Consider the following 22,298-nt stretch of genomic DNA (forward strand, 5'->3'; position numbering starts at 1 on the left):
TTAACGTAGTAAAACGTCTCATGGCGCTTCACATAGAAGACAACAAATTTGTCACCAAGCCACATAAGGAGAAATTAAGGCAAACGACCAAAAGCTTGGTCAAAGAGGTAGGTTTTAAGGAGCGTCATAAAGGAGGAGAGAGAGGCAGAGAGGTTTAGGGAGGGATTTCCAGAGATTGGAACAGAAGGCACAGTCACCAATGGTTGAGCGATTATAATCAGTGATGCTCAAGAGGGCAGAATTAGAGGAGCGCAGATATCTCGGTGGGGCTGGAGGAGGTTACAGAGATAGGGAGGGGCGAGGCCATGGAGGGATTTGAAAACCAGGATGAGAATTTTGTAATTGGCGCAGACTTTGCTAGGAGTGCAGTGAGCAACCAGTCCAGGACTTCACCAGGATGAAAAAGACGTCTCAATAATTTTTTGTGGACACGCACCCAGGACTAAAGAGTTAATCTAATTTAGTTTCACCTGCCTGTACCGCCATTCACAGCTCACACATTCAAATCACACTCTGAGCTGTAACCCTTGAGGGTGGATTGGAATGTCACTGTGGTCATCAGCCTCTCCTATGATTACTATTCTGTGCATGCAACACATTACAGCAGCAGTCTGCCATTATACTGCCAAGAGCTTTATAAGCTTACAATAGGCTCGGAGCTTAATTGCCAACTCAGTCTGCAAAAAAAGATAAGAGAGGACAAGTGGAATCTCACAGTGCCTGGGCAATATAGGCTTTATTCATTCTGTAGGCGAGATACCAATTTTAGTAAGAACTAACAATGTGCAGAAAAGGGTTATTCATTTCTACATTGTCTAAGACACGCTTTTATTTTATAATCCAAATCAGCAGAGCAAAATCAAAAGGTTTAGTAAGTTGAGCTGGTGGAATGCAAAACCCCAATGCAGCATTTTATATAACTGCCAAAAAAGGCAAAGATCAGTTAAACCAGGCTGACAGAACTGGAAGCAGTATTAGTCATGGGCCATTCCTACCTCTTCAATCTGCACACACTTGAGCTATTATGCAAATTGGCACACTTGAGTTAGCTCGGGAATCAAAAGATTAGGAATGTTGAATCAGATGTTCTTGAACACGAAACTGATTTAAGTAAATAAATTGGGTGGTGAATCCAGTTGTTCTTGCCTGAAGCCAGCTGATTATATAACTGATCATCTCGGGATTATGACATGAGGTAATAGGAATCTTTCTTCAAAGAACACGGTGATAGGCTGCACACACACTACTACTTTAAACATCAAAATCACCAAGGCTTTGAATTCAGTTTCACACACATTTGTCATTTCTTACTGATGAGCATCCCACCCTTTTCTTCCACTCCCCTTCTAATCAATTCTGCTGATACTCCTCCTCCTCCTCCTGTGAAGCACCTTGGGACGTTTCACTACATGAAAGGCGCTATATAAATGCAAGTTATTGTTATTGTTGTTGTTGATACTCCTTAAAATACCCCCGCTTTATCCAATCGTTTGTTCACCCCTCCTAATCGCGCCCGCCCACCCCCCCCCCCTTGACTTGGCATCTGTTTTTCCCTTTGTTAAGTGCCTTGGTTTGATTTTCACTGCTAAAGGCACTCTGTAAATCTGAGTTGTCTATTGAAACAGTTGGCTTTTTCACGAGTAAGATAACTGACTGGCCATACTATTCATTTGAACACTTATTATTCTATTGATGCATTTAAGGGTTCATCCATGGACATACTGACTTACTGAATGTAAATTAGACTGATGCAAGCCAGTAAAATAGCTGCCATCAGTACAATACCGTGCAACAACGGTGCGCTCCTGGATTTATATCTGATGGGTTTACTGTTTTGCCAATCAATGGAATTCAGTGTACATATAAACATAGGAAATATTTAACAAAACAGTAAGAGTAATGACATCTTACTGCAATTATATCCTAGGCAGTCCCTCGAAATCGAGGAAGACTTGCTTCCACTCTAAAAGTGAGTTCTCAGGTGGCTGTACAGTCCAATACGGGAATCACAGTCTCTGTCACAGGTGGGACAGACAGTGGTTGAAGGAAAGGGTGGGTGGGGAGTCTGGTTTACCGCACGCTCCTTCCGCTGCCTGCACTTGATTTCTGCATGCTCTCGGCGACGAGACTCGAGGTGCTCAGCGCCCTCCCGGATGCTCTTCCTCCACTTTGGGCGGTCATTGGCCAGGGATTCCCAGGTGCCGGTGGGGATGTTGCACTTTATCAAGGAGGCTTTCAGGGTGTCCTTGAAACGCTTCCTCTGACCACCTAGGGATCGCCTGCCATGTAGGAGTTCCGAGTAGAGCGCTTGCTTTGGGAATCTTGTGTCGGGCATGCCGACAATGTGGCCCGCCCAACGGAGCTGGTCGAGTATGGTCAGTGCTTCGATGCTGGGGATGTTGGCCTAATCGAGAACACTGACGTTGGTGCATCTGTCCTCCCAGGGGATTTGCAGGATCTTGCGGCGACATCGTTGGTGGTATTTCTCCAGCGATTTAAGGTGTCTACTGTATATGGTCCACGTCTCTGAGCCATACAGGAGGGCGGGTATCGCTACAGCCCTGTAGACCATGAACTTGCTGCCAGATTTGAGGTCCTGATCTTCGAACACTCTCTTCCTCAGGCGACCGAAGGCTGTGCTGGCGCACTGGAGACGGTGTTGGACCTCGTTGTCGATGTCTGCCCTTGCTGATAATAGGCTCCCAAGGTATGGAAAGTGGTCCACGTTGTCCAAGGCCACGCTGTGGATTTTGATGACCGGGGTGCAGTGCTGTGTGGTGGGGTCAGGTTAGTAGAGAACCTTTGTCTTACGGATGTTTAGTGTAAGGCCCATGTTTTCGTACGCCTCGGTGAAGATGTTGACGATGGCTTGGAGTTCAGCCTCTGAACATCCGCGTACTGTAGTTCGATGACAGAGGATGGAGCAGTCTTGGTCTAGCCTGGAGGCGACGGAGGTTGAACACGTTCCCACTGGTTCTGTAGTTTAGTTCCACTCCAGCGGGGAGCTTGTTGAGCGTGAGGTGGAGCATTGCAGCGAGGAAAATCGAGAAGAGGGTTGGCGCGATGACGCATGCTCTGCTTGACCCCTGTCTGGACATGGATTGGGTCTGTGATGGATCCGTTGGTCAGGATCGCAGCTTACATGTTGTCGTGGAGCAGACCGAGGATGGCGACAAACTTTTGGGGGTAGCCAAAACGGAGGAGGACGCTCCATAGTCCCTCGTGGTTAACGGTGTCAAAGGCCTTTGTGAGGTCAAAAAAGGCCATGTTCAAGGGTTGGTGCAGTTCCCTGCATTTCTCTTGCTGTTGTCACACCATAAAGATCATGTCCGTTGTACCCCATAGTGGACGAAATCCACACTGTGACTCCAGGAGGAGCTCCTCAGCCACAGGGAGAAAACGGTTGAGGAGGATTCTAATGATGACTTTCCCAGAAGCCGACAACTGGGAGATTCCTCTGTAGTTGCCGCAGTCGGACTTGTCCCCTTTTTTAAAGATGGTCACGATTATGGCATCTCTCAGATCTCTAGGCATGCATTCCTCCTTCAAAATGAGAGTGATGAGGGCATGCATTTGTGCCAGTGGTGCCTCTGCGCCATACTTTAGTGCCTCAGCGGGGATTCCATCTGCTCCTGATACCTTGTTGTTCTTGAGCTGATGGGTGGACTTTTCTATCTCGTGCAGGGCTGGGGTTTTGCTGAGATGGTGGCGGGTAGCATGCTGCGGGATGGAGTCGAGGACACTCGTGTCAAAGGCAGAGTCTCGATTGAGAAGATCTTCGAAGTGCTCTTTCCAGCGGGTCCTGACTGCCTCGGTGTTCTTAATGAGTGTCTCCCCGTTCTTGGCCGAAGGACGCCACTCAGTGCCGAGCTTACGGCTCGCATCCCGCCGTAAGCAACTAGGCTCATACAGCTGTGCCTGGTCTCCAGTCGTCTTGGGCCCCCTTGCCACTGGACCAAGAGCTTGCTCAGCTAAGCCCGTGTGGTAGCCAGCATGCAACAGCCACCCCATGTTAAAAGAACTCACGCACAGGCATCATCCACCCTTCAAAATGAAGTTCGGGACCAGCAACGTCAGGACCCTCATGGACAACTCAATTATATATGGCCCTGGTGAGACCACACCTGGAGTATTGTGGTCTTCTTATCTAAGGAAGGATATACTTGCCATAGAGGGAGATAAACGAAGGTTCACCAGACTGATTCCTGGGATGGGGGGGATTATCCTATGAGGAAAGATTGAGTAGACTAGGCCTATATTCTCTAGAGTTTCGAAGAATGAGAGGCAATCTCATTGAAACATACAAATTTCTTACAAGGTAGATGCAGGGAGGAGGTTTCCTGTGGCTGGGGAGTCTAGAATCAGGGGGGTCACAGTCTCAGAATAAGGAGTCGGCCATTTAGGACTGAGATGAGGAGAAATTTCTTCACTAAAAAGGGTTTTGACTCTTTGGAATTCTCTACCCCAGAGAGCTATGGAGGCTCAGTCGTTGAGCATATTCAAGACAGAAATCGGTAGATTTTTGAATATTAAGGTAATCAAGGGATATGGGGACAGTGCAGGAAAGTGGAGTTTCGGTAGAAGATCAGCCATAATCTTATTGAATGGCGGAGCAGGCTTGAGGGGCCGAATGGCCTACTCCTGCTCCTATTTCTTATGTTCTTAAAAAGGGTGCTGATTCTCGGCTCTTGATGTGACTATCACCTGGGGGTCAGGGTACAGTGGAACCAACTTCTTTCCCCTAGTCCATTGGATTATGGGCCCAGTATACCACAGGGGACTGGTGGCCCACTAAAGACAATTGCAGCTGTTTGATACTAGCACTGCAGTTTGCAAATGATCATGTTTCGAAATCTTAGGAAGTGGAAGGAAGGGACGACCAGGCTCAAAGTCATGCAATTATTGATCTTTTATCAAAAGGGATGGATGTGGGTCCATGCCTAGAATATATGGTGATAGGTACCTCGTTTGACATGAACCTCCGCCCCACCAGCAGCATGCTGTTAAGCTGCCTGGATCTATGTGGCGTAAAGTACATTCTGTACAGTTTCTGCGTTGTGTTTCTTTCCCAATGTTACAGATTAAGATTGAATGAACAAATTCTAAATCGCCCCAGCGCTCACGTTCCTGTGTCTATCACTGCCTGCTGTCGTCGTGGGATTCATGCAGTTTTCAAACTTGTGCCATTTTCCAAACCAAACAAGTAGCAATTCTATTGCTCCTGTCCTGGAAAAGAGCACAGGTGCATTCGTGCGTTCTCCAACTAGTTGCTGAATCGCTCGAGCGATTGAGGTTTGCCAGTGATTCGCCTTAAATCCTTGGTCAGAAAATGTGCAGAAATTGCCTGAACCTCCTCGGAGGTTGTATTCAGGAGAAGTTCTGAACAGAAAAATCATTTCCACTAATACATCATTGGTATTTACTGTAGGGGAAAAGGATTTGCTCAGTTTGTGTAAAGCAGGGCTTGTTATTGGAGACACCTCCGCAGTTTTGATTTAAACCAACCTTCTTGTTATCTAATAAGGAAGATGTGTCTTTAAAAACAATCAACCTAATGACCCGAGTTTAAAAATTCTTTATTAAAGCATTAAAAACAATCCTGAATCTGCAGCTTACAATTTTATTTCTAATACACCACATTTTGTACAAAAGAACAAATTTGCATTTGGATAATACTTCTCACATCCAGTGGACTCTCTGAAGCTGTTCACCCTCTAAATCACCACAGTGCGTGCACAGCGAGGGCCCACAAAGGACTCTTGGTGGTCCGCGGAAGGAATGGTAACTTCCTAATCCTATTCCTAAGGCATTATTACTGAGAATCCCAGTTTTAGAGAAGGAAAACGAAGACTTGTAGCACCATATCATAATTCAAAGCACTTCACGTAGAATGAATGATATGTAGGTAGCGTACGATCCCACAGGCAGTATTGAAATGAATGCCATTAATCTGCTTTTAGTAATACTGTTGGGGGGGCGAATGTTGGCTCGGATAGCATCCTGCTCTTCTTCAAATAGTGTGAGAGGCTCTTTAACATCCACGAGCAGAGAGCCTCAGTCTGACGTCATAAAAGCAGCACCTCTGACAATGCAGCACTCGTTCAGTGCTGCACAAGACCATCAGCCTGGAGTATGTCGTCGTGCAGTGAGATTTGAACCTGCAACGGAGGCAAGAGGGGTTACCAGTTGAGCCAAGCTGATGGTTGAAAGCCCTACTGCACCAGCATAAATGTTCCATTTCTGACAACAACCTATCATGTGGACAGTTTAGTAATGAGCAGCTGCAGCCAGATCCAGGTCTCTGCACGGTCAATCCCTGAACAAGAAGCAGGGATCCATTACTTTTCGGAGTCTAAAATGTTTACAATTAGTGATTTACTGCCAATGGGCAATGTTCCAGCTTCTTGACTTAAGAAAAGAGTCAATATGTACTTATTAATTGTTTAATATAACCTAACTATCTCCTTTACAAGTCCCATCATCATCATAGACAGTCCCTCGGAATCGAGGAAGACTTGCTTCCACTCTAAAAATGAGTCCTTGGGTGGCTGAACCGTCCAATATGAGAGCCACAGTCCCTGTCACAAGTGGGACAGATAGTCATTGAAGGAAGGGGTGGGTGGGATTGGTTCGCTGCACGCTCTTTCCGCTGCCTGCGCTTGGTTTCTGCACGCTCTCGGCGATGAGACTCGGGGTGTTCAGCTCTCACCTCGAGTCTCACCTTGAGTGCACACACTTGCTCACAGGTGTCATAAGAACATAACATAAGAAATGGGAGCAGGAGTAGGCCATTTGGCCCCTCGAGCCTGCTCCGCCATTCCATCATATCATCATCATCATCATCATCATCATCATAGGCAGTCGCTCGGAATCGAGGAAGACTTGCTTCCACTCTAAAAATGAGTGCTTAGGTGGCTGAACAGTCCAATACAAGAGCCACAGTCCCTGAGACAGGTGATAGTCGTTGAGGGAAAGGGAGGGTGGGACTGGTTTGCCGCACGCTCTTTCTGCTGCCTGCGCTTGATTTCTGCATGTTCTCGGCGATGAGACTTGAGTTGCTCAGCGCCCTCCCGGATGCACTTCCTCCACTTAGGGCGGTCTTTGGCCAGACTCCCATGTGTCAGAGGGGATGTTGCACTTTATCAGGGAGGCTTTGAGGGTGTCCTTGTAACGATTCCTCTGCCCACCTTTGGCTCGTTTGCCGTGAAGGAGTTCCGAGTAGAGCGCTTGCTTTGGGAGTCTCGTGTCTGCCTCAATGTGGCCCTCCCAGTGGAGCTGATCAAGTGTGGTCAGTGCTTGAATGCTGGGGATGTTGGCCTGGTCGAGGACACTAATGTTGGTGCGTCTGTCCTCCCAGGGGATTTGTAGGATCTTGCGGAGACATCGTTGGTGGTATTTCTCCAGCGACTTGAGGTGTCTACTGTGCAGAGGAATCTCCCTGCTATCAGCCACTGGGAAAGTTGTCGCGAGAGTCTTCCTCAACCGTCTTTCCCCTGTGGCCGAGGAGCTCCTCCCGGAGTAGCAGTGCAGATTTCGTCCCCTACGGGGCACAACGGACATGATTTTTGCAGCGCGACAACTGCAGGAAAAATGCAGGCAACAGCGCCAGCCCTGATACATAGCCTTCTTCGACCTTACAAAGGCCTTTGACACTGCCAACTGCGAGGGTCTATGGAGCGTCCTCCTCCGTTTCGGATGTCCCCAAAAGTTCGTCACCATCCTCCGCCTGCTCCACGACGACATGCAGGCCGTGATCCTTACCAACAGATCCATTACAGACGCAATCCAGGGCGGGACCGAGGTCAAACAGGGCTGCATCATCGCCCCAACCCTCTTCTCAATGTTCCTTGCTGTCATGCTCCACCTCACAGTCAACAAGCTGGAGTGGAACTAAACTACAGAACCAGTGGGAACCTACTCTGCTATTATGGCTGATCTGATCTTGGCCTCAACTCCACTTCCCTGCCTGCTCCCCATCACCCTTGACTCCATAATCATTCAAAAACCTGTCTATCTCCATCTTAAATCTATTCAATGACCCAGCCTCCACAGCTCCTCCAACACTGCTGTAGGCCACCTATCAGCAATCACATGACTGGAGCAGCGATGAATATTTCTCCAACTCCACAGCGATCACTCAGGGCTTTTGATCTGTCTGTACAGCCTTGGGTGGCAGTCCTCCCGAGCAGTTTACCACTGGCCGGAGCCCGAAGCGTCCAATATGGTGGGCAGCGTGCGTGCGTGTATTCCGCTCCTGAAGTGCGCCCAACTTCCTCCTCGTGGAACCGGCGAGCCTCTTCTGGACGCCCAATTAGCGTCCGCAGCTCACCGGCAACATGCCGATGAGGCCCAAGGCCCAATTTCAGGTGAATCTTGGGCCCCCAGTTATTAAATTTTTATCAGCAGTGAGCAAGCTTCCGAGTTCCGGCTATGATTCACCCCACGCTTTGTCCATATTCTGCCTCCTGTCTGGTTTTGACCCATCACAAAAATGATAATCCTGATTTTGCCACAAAAGGTCACAGGAAAACCGGCCAACATTTTTCCCTCAACCCAACATCACTAAAAAACAGATTATCTGGCCATTATCACATTGCTGTTTGTGGGAGCTTGATGTGTGCAAATTGGCTGTCATGTTTCCCACATTACAGCAGTGACTCCACTTCAAAAAAATGTACTTCATTGTAACCGCTTTGGGATGTCCTGAGGCCGTGAAAGATATAAGTGCAAGTTCTTTTCCCCTTTTCCTTTGACAGAACAACTTTCTGTATGATACTCACTCCACAGCCCAATGTTTGCAGATCTTTCAGTGACTATCTTTCTCATTTCACGCTAACCCCGAAGACAGGGCAGACTTTGGCCCACATTGCTTTCACATGAAGGAGCAGCATTGCACATGAGAAATTTGCTTTTCATTTAAATCAATTGTGACATTGTGAAGATTGTATTCTTATCCCCCCAATCCAAAGCCGTTACCCTCAGGAAAGTCTTCAACCATTCTCGTTTTATGCAGGCACGTTCCAGACCTGCCTATCAAGGGATGACATTGAATATTAATACAAGAGATGAGCTTCCCAGTAAAAGTGAATAGATCAGAAGATAGTCATGTACATGAGATTAGTGCTGTCCTCATTTCTCCCCTCACAGCATTTCCTTCCCATTGCCACAAATATTGGTCGATGGGATACTTTTTATCTCGTTTTTCTAATAAACATGATTGATGGGTTAAAGGTTTTATTGACCAACTTCCACTAATTTGCCAAAGTTTCCAGTATATAAATCAGTACTGGCCAGTGTAAGTGAGACAGAACCTGGAGTTTACCACTGGGCACAGGTGGGACAATGAGATACGGTAGCATAGTGGTTATGTTACTGGACTTGTAATCCAGCGGCCTGGACTAATAATCCTGAGATATGAGTTCAAATTCCACCACTGCAGCTGGGGAATTTAAATTCTGTTAATTAAATAAAAATAGTATCAGTAATGGTGACCATGAAACTACTGGATTGTGATAGAAACCCATCTAATTCCCTAACTTCCTGTAGGGAAGGAAATCTGCCGCCCTTACCCGGTCTAGGCTATATGTAACAGCAGACCCACAGCAAAGTGGCTGATTCTAAACTCAGCACCACCCTCTCAGTAACAAATAAAAAAATGTTCTTGTAACAAGGCCGAATGTGAACATTACATCTCTGAACAAATAGTGTTACGTTGTCGATTACTGGATCGATACCAGTTTATTCCCACTCTTCCTGTATACGTCCTGCAGTAATGTGACTTTGGAAACTTAACCTTCTTGGGATCTTTGAAGCATCTGGTTGACACTGTGGCTATTTTTACTTTCAGTGGCTTTTTTCGCCCCAGACATCACTACTTCTCTCCCCTTTGCTGTCTCAATGTTGCTCTCTCTGTCTTTCTCTGTGCTCGAAATTGGTGTATTCCTGCTTGTGGGAAATTATAATCTGCACTGATCTCGTAGGAACATATAAATTGTTCAGACCAGATTCCTCAGCACTGTTTTAATGCAGGCGCCAACTAATGGATTAGAACATATAATAGTCCATGATTAGGAAAAGCCATTAGGTCCATTAAAATGAATCGCTCTAGTATCTTAATTCTCCCAGTCTAGTATCCAACAGCTTTTTGAATGTGACTAATGTCTTTAACTCTGCCTCATCATTCCAAGTATGTGTCTCACTTTAAGTAAAGAAGTTCTTCCTAATATCTGTTATAAATTATTTACATTTCTGATGAATTATACTGCAGACCCACAACAAGGAGGATTCTTAAGACTGTTTTTAATTGACTCTAAACAGATAGTGAACCAATCCTAACCCTCCATATTACCAGTGATCAGGTACTAAAGGATGCCCATTCTTCAATGGTGGTTGGTGACTCAGCACATCAGTTGTGCTAACATGTTAGTCTGTGAATAAGGCTAATGCCTACAGCTCTCCAGTTTAAATTCTGTCGTCCTGGGAAACAGGAAGCAAAGACTGCACTTCCTGTAAGGATAATTCAATGTCGGTCTATCCATGATTGTACTGGAGCTCTGTGGGATTAGCAACACGGCAAGTTGGTGCTCCAGTGCATTCTAAAAAGACTTGCATTTATATAGCGCCTTTCACGACCACCGGACGTCTCAAAGCACTTTACAGCCAATGAAGTACTTTGGGGGTGGGAGGTGTAGTCACTGTTGTAATGTGGGAAACGCGGCAGCCAGCCTGCGTACAGCAAGCTCCAACAAACAGCAATGTGATAATGGTCAGATAACCTGTTTTTGTTATGTTGATTGAGGGATAAATATCGTCCAGGACACCGGGGATAACTCCTCTGCTCTTCTTCGAAATAGTGCCATGGGATCTTTTACATCCATCTGAGAGGGCAGACAGGGCCTCGGTTTAACGTCTCATCCGAAAGATGAATTATTCTATCACATAATGCTGTGACGTGCCCATGACTCACTACATGTTAAAATCCAGCTTTTGCCACGCTTGTGGAGAAGGTGGCAGTTACGCAATGCCCACTCGAAAGGGAAAGGATAGTAAAGGTGCTTGCACAGAAGATTGGTGGCACCTTACTGTAGGTCTGTTCAAACTACTGGCTTTTGGATTTGTGGGGATAGACTGGGAATGTTTCTGAAGGGGGAGGAGGGGTTCGGACAGTGTCACCTTGCTCTGTTCTCCTGTAGCACCCAGAATTTGGGGAATAGGATGCTTGCCTGCCTACTTGATGCGACCATGGCAGATGGCACAGTGAGGTGAATAATAAATCTCAATAATCTGCAGTTATTTTGCTGTGAACTACCTTTCAACCTTTATGCTGGACTCTATTTCCTACTTGTCCTGCAACATCTAACAAAGGGTTTCTATCCGAGTAATATTCCACAACATATTGCTGCACTCGCTAAATTCAATTTTGGAAACTAGCTTGCTTCAGATTGCTTGATAAATAGCACACATTTATTTTCTCTGTTATTTTAGCAAATTTAGACCGGAGTTATTGATCCTGTAATTTCATATTAATGGGGTGTGATCAATGACTAAATTGCAAACATACATGGCATTTCATTTCTTGCAATTAGCTGCACTGTAATTATTACTAAAATGAAATAGAAAAGCAGAGTGTTTTTTAAATGGTGAGAGATTGGGAAATAAAAACAGAAAATGCTGGAATTCTCAGCATCTGTGGAGAGAAACCGAGTTAAGGTTTCGGGTCTGTGACCCTTTGTCAGAGCTGAAAAAGGTCGCGATGCAACCGATTCTTCAGGAAGTGAAAGGGGGAGGGGAGGAAAGAACAAAAGGGAAGGACTGTGATAGGGTGGAAGGCAGGAGAGATTAGAGAGACAAAAGGGATGATGGGCAAAAATGAGATGGTAATGGAACAAGTTAGGAAACAAAAGATGAGTCTAGACAGGGTGTGAATGGCAGAATCATCACCAGCTGCCCTGGGAAAGAGAAAAAAAGGGGAGGTTTGTTTAAAAAAAGAGAGGAAAGGGGAAAAAATATGGACCGAGGTTATGGTGTGAAATTATTGAACTCGATGTTGAGTCCAGAAGACTGTAAAGTGCCTAAACGAAAGATGAGGCGTTGTTCCTCGAGCTTGTGTTGAGCTTCATTGGAACAGTGGAGGAGACCGAGGACGGAGGTATCAGAGTGGGAGTGGAGTGGAGAATTAAAGTGACAGGCGACCGGAAGCTCAGGGTCACGCTTACGGACTGAACCGAGGTGTTCTGCAAAACGATCAGCCAATCTGCATTTGGTCTCCCCAATGTAGAGGAGAGCACATCGTGAGCAGCGAATACAGTATACTAAATTGAAAGAAGTACAAGTAAATCGCTGTTTCACCTGGAAGGAGTGTTTGGGGCCTTGGACAGTGGGAAGGGAGAAGGTAAAAGGGCAGGGGTCGCATCTCCTGCACTTGCACAGAAAGGTGCCATGGGAGGGACCTGGATGTCCTTATACACGAATCATTGATCGTATGACAAGCAATTAAGAAAGGAAATTGTATGTTGGCCTTTATTACAAGAGAATTTGAGTATAAGAGTAAAGACATCTTATTGTAATTATATAGGGCCCTGATGAGACCACACCTGGAGTATTGTGTACAGTTTTGGTCTCCTTAACTAAGGAAGGGTATACTTGCCAAAGAGGGAGTGCTACGAAGTTTCAGCAGACTGACTCCTGGGATGGGGGGGATTGCCCTATGAGGAGAGATTGAGCAGACTAGGCCTATATTCCCTAGAGTTTAGAAGAATGAGAGGTGATCTCATTGAAAGATACAAAATTCTTACAGGGCTTGACAGGGTAGATGCAGGGAGGATGTTTCCCCCTGGCTGAGGAGCCTAGAACCCGGGGTCACAGCCTCAGAATAAGGAGTCGGCCATTTAGGACTGAGATGAGGAGAAACTTCTTCACTCAGAGGGTGGTGAATCTTTGGAATTCTCTGCCCCAGAGGGCTCAGTCTTTGCGTGTATGCAAGATTGATAGATTTTTGGATATTAAGGGGATCAAGGGATATGGGGATAATGCAGGAAGGTGGAGTTGAGGTAGAAGATCAGCCATGATCTTATTGAATGGTGGAGCAGGCTCGAGTGGCCTACTCCTGCTCCTATTTCTTATGTTCTTATGAATCAACTGTTCTGCAGATCCCATGTTTGAAGTGAGCAGGTTAAATGCTGTGATGAGGGGTCAGAGATCCAATACAATAGGCGAGTTATTTAAAGTAGTGTGAGGTCCAACACGCTGGCAGATTTGCTGAGTCACTCACTGCAGTCTTTCCAATAAGCCCCTTCCCCTTCTTTTGTACTATTTGGACTCTCTTTAACATTTAATGATTCCTATGTTTTTTCACATTTATGGATGCTCTCCATTATTCTATGACCCTTGTTTTCAAATCCACCCATGGCCTCACCCCTCCCTATCTCTGTAACCTCCTCCAGCCCTACAACTCTCTGAGATCTCTGCCCTCCTCCAATACTGGCCCCTTGTGCGTCCCTGATTTTAATCACTCTACCATTGGCGGCTGTGCTTTCAGCTGCCGAAGCCCCAAGCTCTGGAATTCCCTCCCTATACCTCTCCGCCTCTCTATTTCCTCCTTTAAGACGCTCCGTAAAACCTACCTCTTTGATCAAGCCTGCTCCAATACCTCCTAATGTGACTCAATTACAATTTTTGTTCCATAAAGTTCCTGTGAAGCGCCTTGGGATGTTTTACTACGTTAAAGGTGCTGTAATAAATACAAGTTTTTGTTGATCTATATGTAATAAGTCTTACATCCGAGCATGTATATCACATCTCAAAGTGCCACAAATGCAATGTACATATAATACTTGTGTCTGATTAGCTCAAATATTGTTGTGCATCTGTAAAGCATGCACTCCCATGTTCCGCCACCAGGGAGCGCATCCCCTGAAGTCCCAAGGGATCCCAGCATCCCTTGGGAGCACTGTATATAAGCCGGCCCCTAAGGCCTGTTCCTCACTCTGGAGTGTCTTATTAAAGACTGAGGTCACTGTTATTTTAACCTCCCTGTGTGCAGTCACATCTGTGTTAGGAACACAATAACTGGCGACGAGTATACGCATCCAACGCAAAGGTGCAGCAAACTGTAGGCATCCTGGAGAAGTTCTCGGAGGGTGAGGACTGGGAAGCCTATGTCGAATGGCTAGACCAGTACTTTGTAGCCAACGAGCTGGACGGAGAAGGAAGCACTGCAAAAAGGAGAGCGGTCCTCCTCACAGTCTGCGGGGCACCGACCTGCAGCCTCATGAAGAATCTTCTGGCTCTGGTGAAACCCACAGATAAGTCGTATGAGGAGCTGTGTACACTGGTTCGGGAGCATCTTAACCCGAGGGAGAGCGTGCTGATGGCGAGGTATCGGTTCTACACGTACCAGCGATCTGAAGGTCAGGAAGTGGCGAGCTACGTCTCCGAGCTAAGGTGACTTGCAGGACAATGTGAGTTTGATGGCTACCTGGAGCAAATGCTCAGAGACTTTTTTGTACTGGGCATTGGCCACGAGACCATCCTATGAAAACTTTTGACTGTAGAGACACCGACCCTCAGTAAGGCCATTGCGATAGCACAGGCATTTATGTCTACCAGTGATAACACCAAACAAATCTCTCAGCACACAAGTGTTAGCAATGTTCATAAATTAACTGGAACTGTGTTTGCGAACAGAAATGTACAGGGCAGAAACCACGAGTCTGCAACTGCCAGCAGGCCTCAGGTGACCCAGATGACTCAGAGTCCACAACAAAGGATGAATGCAAGGCTAGTCACACCTTGTTGGCATTGTGGAGGCTTCCATTCAGCCTATTCATGCCGCTTCAAAGGGTATGTTTGCAAGAGCTATGGAACAATGGGGCACATTGTTAATCTGCTAACCACCACGTGGCAGAGGAAGATCGGTCCATGGTGGATCAAAGCAATTTCGAGCTTCAGAGAGAGGGGGCAGATGCTGAAGTACACAATGTTGTGTTGGGTGGGGTGGCTTGACCCATCCACCTCCATGGCACGAACCTGGTATTGCAGTACTTCCAGGAACGGTGCTTGGGCTCTAGGCCTTTTGGCTAAGAGCATTAGCGCAGGATGATCCTTGATGTGTGCAAGGTGACCTCTGGCGTTTGTGATCTGACAAAGAATTGGAAAGATTGGCTACGAAAATTTTTTTTTAAAAATCTGTAAAGCATGCAATCGCTTCTCGGCCTTTTGGCTAAGATCATGCATAACTGACCTGACAGGGGAGTAACCATGACCAGAAAGTGGTTCTCCCTGGATCAGGAAGGTGGTTCTCCTATGCTTTTTGGAAATAGGAGGTGGGTGGGGTGGCTTGACCCATTCACCTCCACGGAGGTGTGTGGGGGGCCTGACCCATCCACCTCCATGGCACGAACCTGGTATTGCAGTACTTCCAGGAACGGTGCAGTGACTCTAGGCCTTTTGGCTAAGAGCATTGGCGCAGAGTGATCCTTGACAGGTGCAGGGTGACCTTTGGCGTTTGTGATTTGACAAAGAATTGGAAAGATTGGTAACGAATTTTTAAAAAAGCATGCACTCCCATGTTCCGCCACCAGGGAGTGCATCCCCTGGTGGTGGAACATGGGAGTGCATGCTTTACAGATACACAACAAATATCATCTTCATTAACTAACAATAAATCACACTGTATAAAACCCAGCGAGTAAAAAAGTTTATGGGGGAAAAAAAGAATCCAGTTATTTGCTATTGGGGTTTCTAACCTTGCTTTAGAAGCAGTTGAGGATTTACAAATTGCTGGCAATCGAAAGATATCTTCACTCAGCAACAGCAATTAGCCTTTCTTTGGATCTCAGGATGTGCCTTTTTAACAGCAATTCTACTTTGAGGTCTTAAAGGTACAGGTTGCTTTAAACACAATTCCTCTTTAACTGCTGACCGCTTTGCTCTAGTCATCATCATAGCCAGTCCCTCGGAATCGAGGAAGACTTGCTCCTACTCCTGAAGTGAGTTCTTTGGTGGCTGAACAGTCCAATACGAGAGCCGCAGACTCTGTCACAGGTGGGACAGATAGTCGTTGAGGTAAGGGGTGGGTGGGACTGGTTTGCCGCACGCTCTTTCCGCTGCCTGCACTTGATTTCTGCATGCTCTCGGCGTTGAGACTCGAGGTGCTCAACGCCCTCCCGGATGCACTTTTTCCACTTAGGCCAGGGACTCCCAGGTGTCAGTGATGATGTCGCACATTTTCAGGGAGGCTTTAAGGTTGTCCTTGTAACATTTTCGCTGCCCACTTTTGGCTCGTTTGCCATGAAGGAGCTCTGAGTAGAGCACTTGCTTTGGGAGTCCCATGTCTGGCATGCGAACTACGTGGCCTGCCCGGCGAAGCTGATCGAGTGCGGTCAGTACTTCAATGCTGGGGATGTTGGCCTGGATGAGGACACTGATGTTGGTGCGCCTGTCCTCCCAGGGGATTTGTGGGATCTTGCGGAGACATTGTTGGTGGTATTTCTCCAGCGACTTGAGGTACATGGGCGATGTCTCTGATCCATACAGAGGGCGGGTATTACTACAGCCCTGTAGACCATGAGCTTGGTGGTAGATTTGAGGGCCTGGTCTTCGAACACTCTTTTACTCAGGCAGCCGAAGGCTGCACAGGCGCACTGGAGGCGGTGTTGAACCTCGTCATCAATGTCTGCTTTTGTTGATAAGAGGCTCCCGAGGTATAGGAAATGGTCCACGTTGTCCAAGGCCGTGCCATGGATCTTGATGACTGGGGAGCAGTGCTGTGCGGCGAGGACAGACTGGTGGACGACCTTTGTCTTACGGATGTTTAGCGTAAGGCCTATGCTTTCGTATGCCTCAGTAAATACGTCGACTATGTCCTGGAGTTCAGCCTCAGAATGTGTGCAGATGCACGTACTGTAGCTCAACGACAGAGGTTGGGGTGGTCTTGGACCTGGCCTGGAGACGGCGAAGGTTGAACAGCTTCCCACTGGTTCTGTAGTTTAGTTCCACTCCAGCAGGGAGCTTGTTGACTGTGAGGTGGAGCATGGCAGTGAGGAAGATTGAGAAGAGGGTTGGGGCGATGATGCAGTCCTGTTTGACTCCAGTCCGGATGGGGATTGGGTCTGTAGTGGATCTGTTGGTAAGGATCACGGCCTGCATGTCGTCGTGGAGCAGGCGGAGGATGTTGACAAACTTTTGGGGACATCCGAAACAGAGGAGGACGCTCCATAGACCCTTGCTGTTGACAATGTCAAAGGCCTTTGTAAGGTCGAAAAAGGCCATGTATAAGGGCTGGCGCTGCTCCCTGCATTTTTCCTGCAACTGTCGCGCTGCAAAGATCATGTCCGTTGCTCTAAGCCAATTATGAAAAGTCTTTTAAACATAAACGCTCCCTTTGTTATCATATAATACATTGTGAATTGCGAGATGTGACACTGTAATTATTATAAAATAGCATTCTGACAAATCAGAAGTCTGTCTGGTTTATGTTATATGAATCCTTAAGACTTACGAGACTGCCACTTTAAGTTGGTGACTGCCAATCTGATTGATTCGTGTTGGGAGAGAACCCACACTGGATATTAAAGATAGTTTCATGTGGCCCAGCTACCTGCTGTGAAAGATGGTGAGGGTCTGGTGGAATCTGCTGTGTTGATTGACCTGATGCTGGTTAATTTGTTACCTGTAATAAGACACAATATTGTCTGACAAAGTGTTCGCCAAAGGCTAGGCAGATGTGAGAGGCCCTGTATCATTTCCAGTGAGCAAATCACAGTAACTGGGCACAACATCATTGCCAGATATTGTGCCAGTAAACTCAAACTTGTACTGAAGCCAGTGAGATTCTCTGGAAGCAGGAATGAAAGTTAACACTCCAGGTCTTGTCACCCATCACCAGAACAGGTGAGGTTCTATTTAAAGTCACATGCCCACCACGAAGGTGTCCATTTTGTGATGTACTGGTTGGGATATTGCTGTGCAGGAGGGATCACCACATGACAGTGACTGACCGCACCTCAAAGGAAGTCAGTATCTGTGAAGTGCTTTGGGATGTTTCTGAACGATGTCGTGCAGAACTGTTTCAACGGAAGTTGCTTTTTTTCCAAAGGCTCTGGTTGCATCTGCTAGTCCCGGTGACGCATATCCCAGCATTAGAAAAATGGTAGCTTGGTGCCAGGCGATGGACCAAAATAAGGAAGGTGCATCAACACTATGCCGAGGATTAGCAACTCTGATTGGACACATCCCTGGAGGTATCACTTGACCCGCCAACCTCCAGCCACACACGCCCCACCCTCCCACACTGATTGGAAAGTGAACCGACTGCTGATTGACTGACAGTCAAGAATCATCCAAATGGCCTGTTTTCCCATCTCCGATATTTTTGTAACTAATAAATGAAAGTGTTCAAAGGGGATGCCCCAATACTTTCTCTCCATGCTTGCTGGAAGCAGTGTCCTGGCGATTAACCTTTAATTCCTGGTGACTCCAGGCCAATCCTGGGAACGTTTGTCAACCCAAACTAATGACTGAGTGTAGGATGCCTTGGATCCGCAATAGATCGAACACTAGATCTGGTGAAGGATACCATGTGAAACATTGGCTTTTTCTTCCTCTTTAACATGTTGATCAATTTGCTGTGCATTTCCTGAATTTTCACTTTTAATTTTGGGTCGACTAGCTGCAGAGACCCCAGGGAGACAGTGATTGCTCTCTACCATAGAAATGATCAAAATATTCCGTGCATAAACTCAGTGGCGACTAATTATTAAATGTGTATAATGAATTTTACCTTTAAGAGATTTTCTATTCAAAGCTTGGAATATCAATTAGGCGTCAATAGCCCCACCCCAGAGCCGGAGAAGCCAGGATTGGTCTATTATATTAGAACCTAAGAAATAGGAGCCGGAGTAGGCCATTCGGCCCATCACTCAATAATATCATGGCCGATCTGATCATGGGCTCAGCTCCACATCCTGCCCGCTCCCCATAACCCTTTATTCCCTTATTGCTCAAAAATTATAGCCCTCAAGCTCTGGAACTCCCTCCCTAAACCTCTCCACCTCTCTTTCCTCCTTTAAGACTCTCCTTAAAACCTACCTCTTTGACCAAGCTTTTGGCCACCTGCCCTAATTTCTACTTATGCGGCTCGGGGTAACATTTTTATTGCATAATACTCCAGTGAAGCGCCTTGGGACGTTTCACTACGTTAAAGGTGCTATATAAAGACAAGTTGTTTTTGTAGGCTCGAGTCACAGCACGGTTAGGGTTAGGGTTAGCTCCCCTAGTGGACTACTGATGTACTTGCAACTACTGATGTAAATAATAAAGGGTCATGTGGCAAAGTCTCCTGGCAGTTTTCCATTGAGGGCCATCTTGTAGGATGTGCGCTACTTAGTGATGTAAGAATATATCACAGCACGGTGTAGGGTCGATTAATCCAGCACAGTAAGACGGATCAAAACAGGCAAATGGACGCTATTTTATACAAAAAAAACACACCTTTATTTGTTTAAGTCGTACGTTGTTGATAGCGCTCTTCCTACATTGCAATTCTCATTAAAGAAAACGAATTACAAGCAGTTCTGGAGATAAATTTAATTTCATTTACAAAGTTCTGACACTGCCTGCATTACTTTCGCTCAGGGTTGCGGACACGCTCCAAGCACAAACCATTCAACACATCATTTTGACAGTGCGCTCCAAAAAAAGACAAAGTGGCTCCAAAGTCCCAAATTGGTCTGAGTGATCAACAGCTGCCCAGAAATACAGTCCAAAGTTCCCCGCAGGTCATAACGGAGGAGAAAGTGCACATATATGGTGATCAGGCTCACCAAGATAGACTGTGCTGACATAAGGCAGAGCGCAGACCTGCAATCTGTAAACCCCAACAATAAACATCCAACCACTGAGAAATATCGCAGCACTCACTGTGGGTCAGCCAAATGCAAATACTTGTTCTTAACTGCAACAGACCCACAAAGTTAAATCAATTTTTCAGGATGTCCGTGTTATGGAACGCGCGTTCAATTCTGTCCAGTGAGTCATTTTACATGTATGTATGTCTCAATGTAAAATAGCAGTGCTATTTTATAGTTCACTGAGATCTTACACCGTACTGTTCAACAGGCAAGCGCACCTCTGCTGGTTTGACCTCGCCTCTCACGTTTAACGTAGGTCTCATAAAAGGTAGTACACAGGACGGAACAGTGACACAGCAGTGCAATTGGGCTTGTTACATTTACAGTTTGCTTCTGGTTCAATCTTCCCAAGTTCATAGCAGCAGCTCAAAGACGGGAGGAGGAGAGATTCTGAGACCATGTCTGAAATTTGTACAAGTATCCACAAATGAAGCAGAACTCTCCACTCTAAAGCCTACTGTCTAAAGTCCACTTCAAGACCCCGATATCAGAAATGTTAATATCTACCTGCGTGTCCATTGAAAGGACGGCAATTAAAAACATTACAGATAATATAATTAGGATTAGATTTTAGAAATACATGTATGTTTAAAAATAAATACAAAGAAACTAATTCGACTATTGAGCTGTGTGAAGTTCAGCAACTTTGAATGGATTTACAGTATTCTGAATCACTGGTTTGTTGGAGGGTCTCCTGGGGAACCATTGATGTTCAATCCATTTATGATGGATTTAACAGTGTCTACATGTTAATATTTTCCATCAGATTTATGATCGTCTAGGAGACATGAAATCCTTTTTTTTTTTTACAGAGTAGTAGCAGATCAGTCCCTCGAAATTGCATTTAAATGCCCCAAAAAGGACTGAGGTTCCTGGTTTCCTTCTCGTAAATGTCCGGGATCACCCCGATGGGAGACTGCACCATTTTAACGCTGTTCTTGCCAAACAGTTTGCGCTCGTACTCGATCAGCTGCCGCCAGAAGCCTACGTTGGGCCGGATGATGGGGCGGCGTGACTTGACCCAGTTGTGGGCCTCCAGCAGGGAGATCTTGTGGAACTTCATCAGGTAGGCGATGCAGAGGGAGGCCGAGCGGCTGACACCGGCCACGCAGTGCACCAGGGCCGAGCCGTGCTTTTTGCTGACGCTGTGGATCTTGTCGGCGATGCTGTCGAAGTACAGGGAGAGCGGGGCGTGCGGCAGGTCGGCCACGGGCACTTTGACATACTCGACTGCCGGCCAGTTGGCGTTGGGGATCTCCATGGTGGCGTTGACAATGCAGGTGATGCCCTTGGACAGCACCAGGTTGCGGTTGGTGGCGGCGTTGCCACTGCTGAGGTAGAGGCAGGGGGTGATCTGAGCGATCCCACCCAGGACCCCCCCAGTCACCAGCCGGGGCTTGGAGGAGGGACCGGGTGGGGTCCGGTGGAAGAAGCCCTGACTCCGGGAACTCATTGAGATGGTGGCCTGGACGCGCGGGAGCAGTAGAATGTGCGAGAGGGCCCAGAACTTCTCCGCTGGAATCTGCAGTCAAGCTTTTAGCCACACACCTTCCCGTTTGCTCATGTTATTGGTCCTGAAAAACAGTTTGTAAGAACATTAAATCATTCGTACAACCAATAAACCAAACACAAACCAAACCATTCAATAAACTTTTCGCCAAGATAAAATATTTTATGTAAAGAGCTAATAGTCCAAAGATAACATTCTCTAGGTACCGTTTTCAGGTATGAGCAAGATTTCTTCTGGAAACCTCTTTTCCTCCCCCACAACAACAACAACTTGTATTTATATAGCGCCTTTAACATAGTAAAACATCCCAAGACACTTCACAGGTGTATTATAAGACAAAAGATTTGACACCCAGCCACATAAGGAGGAATTAGGGCAGGTGGCCAAAAGCTTGGTCAAAGAGGTAGGTTTTAAGGAGCGTCTTTAAAGGTAGAGAGGCGGAGAGGTTTAGGCAGGGAGTGCCAGAGCTTGGGGCCTAGGCAACAGAAGGCACGGCCACCAATGGTTGAGCGATTATAATCAGCAAAATTCTAAAAGGACAAAGGGTGTTAAAAAAACAAGTCTGAAGGCTTTGTGTCTTAATGCAAGGAGTATCCGCAATAAGGTGGATGAATTAACTGTGCAAATAGATGTTAACAAATATGATGTGATTGGGATTACGGAGACGTGGCTCCAGGATGATCAGGGCTGGGAACTCAACATCCAGGGGTATTCAACATTCAGGAAAGATAAAATAAAAGGAAAAGGAGGTGGGGTAGCATTGCTGGTTAAGGAGCAAATTAAGGCAATAGTTCGGAAGGACATTAGCTTGGATGATGTGGAATCTATATGGGTAGAGCTGCAGAATACCAAAGGGCAAAAAACGTTAGTGGGAGTTG

General features: G+C 46.5%; 1 protein-coding gene and 1 pseudogene across 1 annotated transcript in view; one reads left to right on the forward strand and one right to left on the reverse strand.

Moving 5' to 3' along the window:
* The first annotated feature begins 15,200 nt into the window (after positions 1–15,200).
* Positions 15,201–15,438, forward strand: LOC139227278 (U2 spliceosomal RNA; annotated as a pseudogene).
* Positions 15,439–19,497: 4,059 nt separating this feature from the next.
* dusp14 (dual specificity phosphatase 14) overlaps positions 19,498–22,298 on the reverse strand; it is a 36,541-nt gene continuing 33,740 nt past the window's right edge. The window contains exon 2 of the mRNA XM_070858069.1: positions 19,498–21,484. Coding sequence (XP_070714170.1) covers positions 20,755–21,363 — 609 coding nt within the window. The 5' untranslated portion in view covers positions 21,364–21,484 and the 3' untranslated portion in view covers positions 19,498–20,754. The remainder of the gene's footprint in view (positions 21,485–22,298) is intronic.

Source organism: Pristiophorus japonicus, chromosome 16 (genome assembly GCF_044704955.1).
Source record: "Pristiophorus japonicus isolate sPriJap1 chromosome 16, sPriJap1.hap1, whole genome shotgun sequence".
Taxonomy (NCBI): Eukaryota; Metazoa; Chordata; class Chondrichthyes; family Pristiophoridae; genus Pristiophorus; species Pristiophorus japonicus.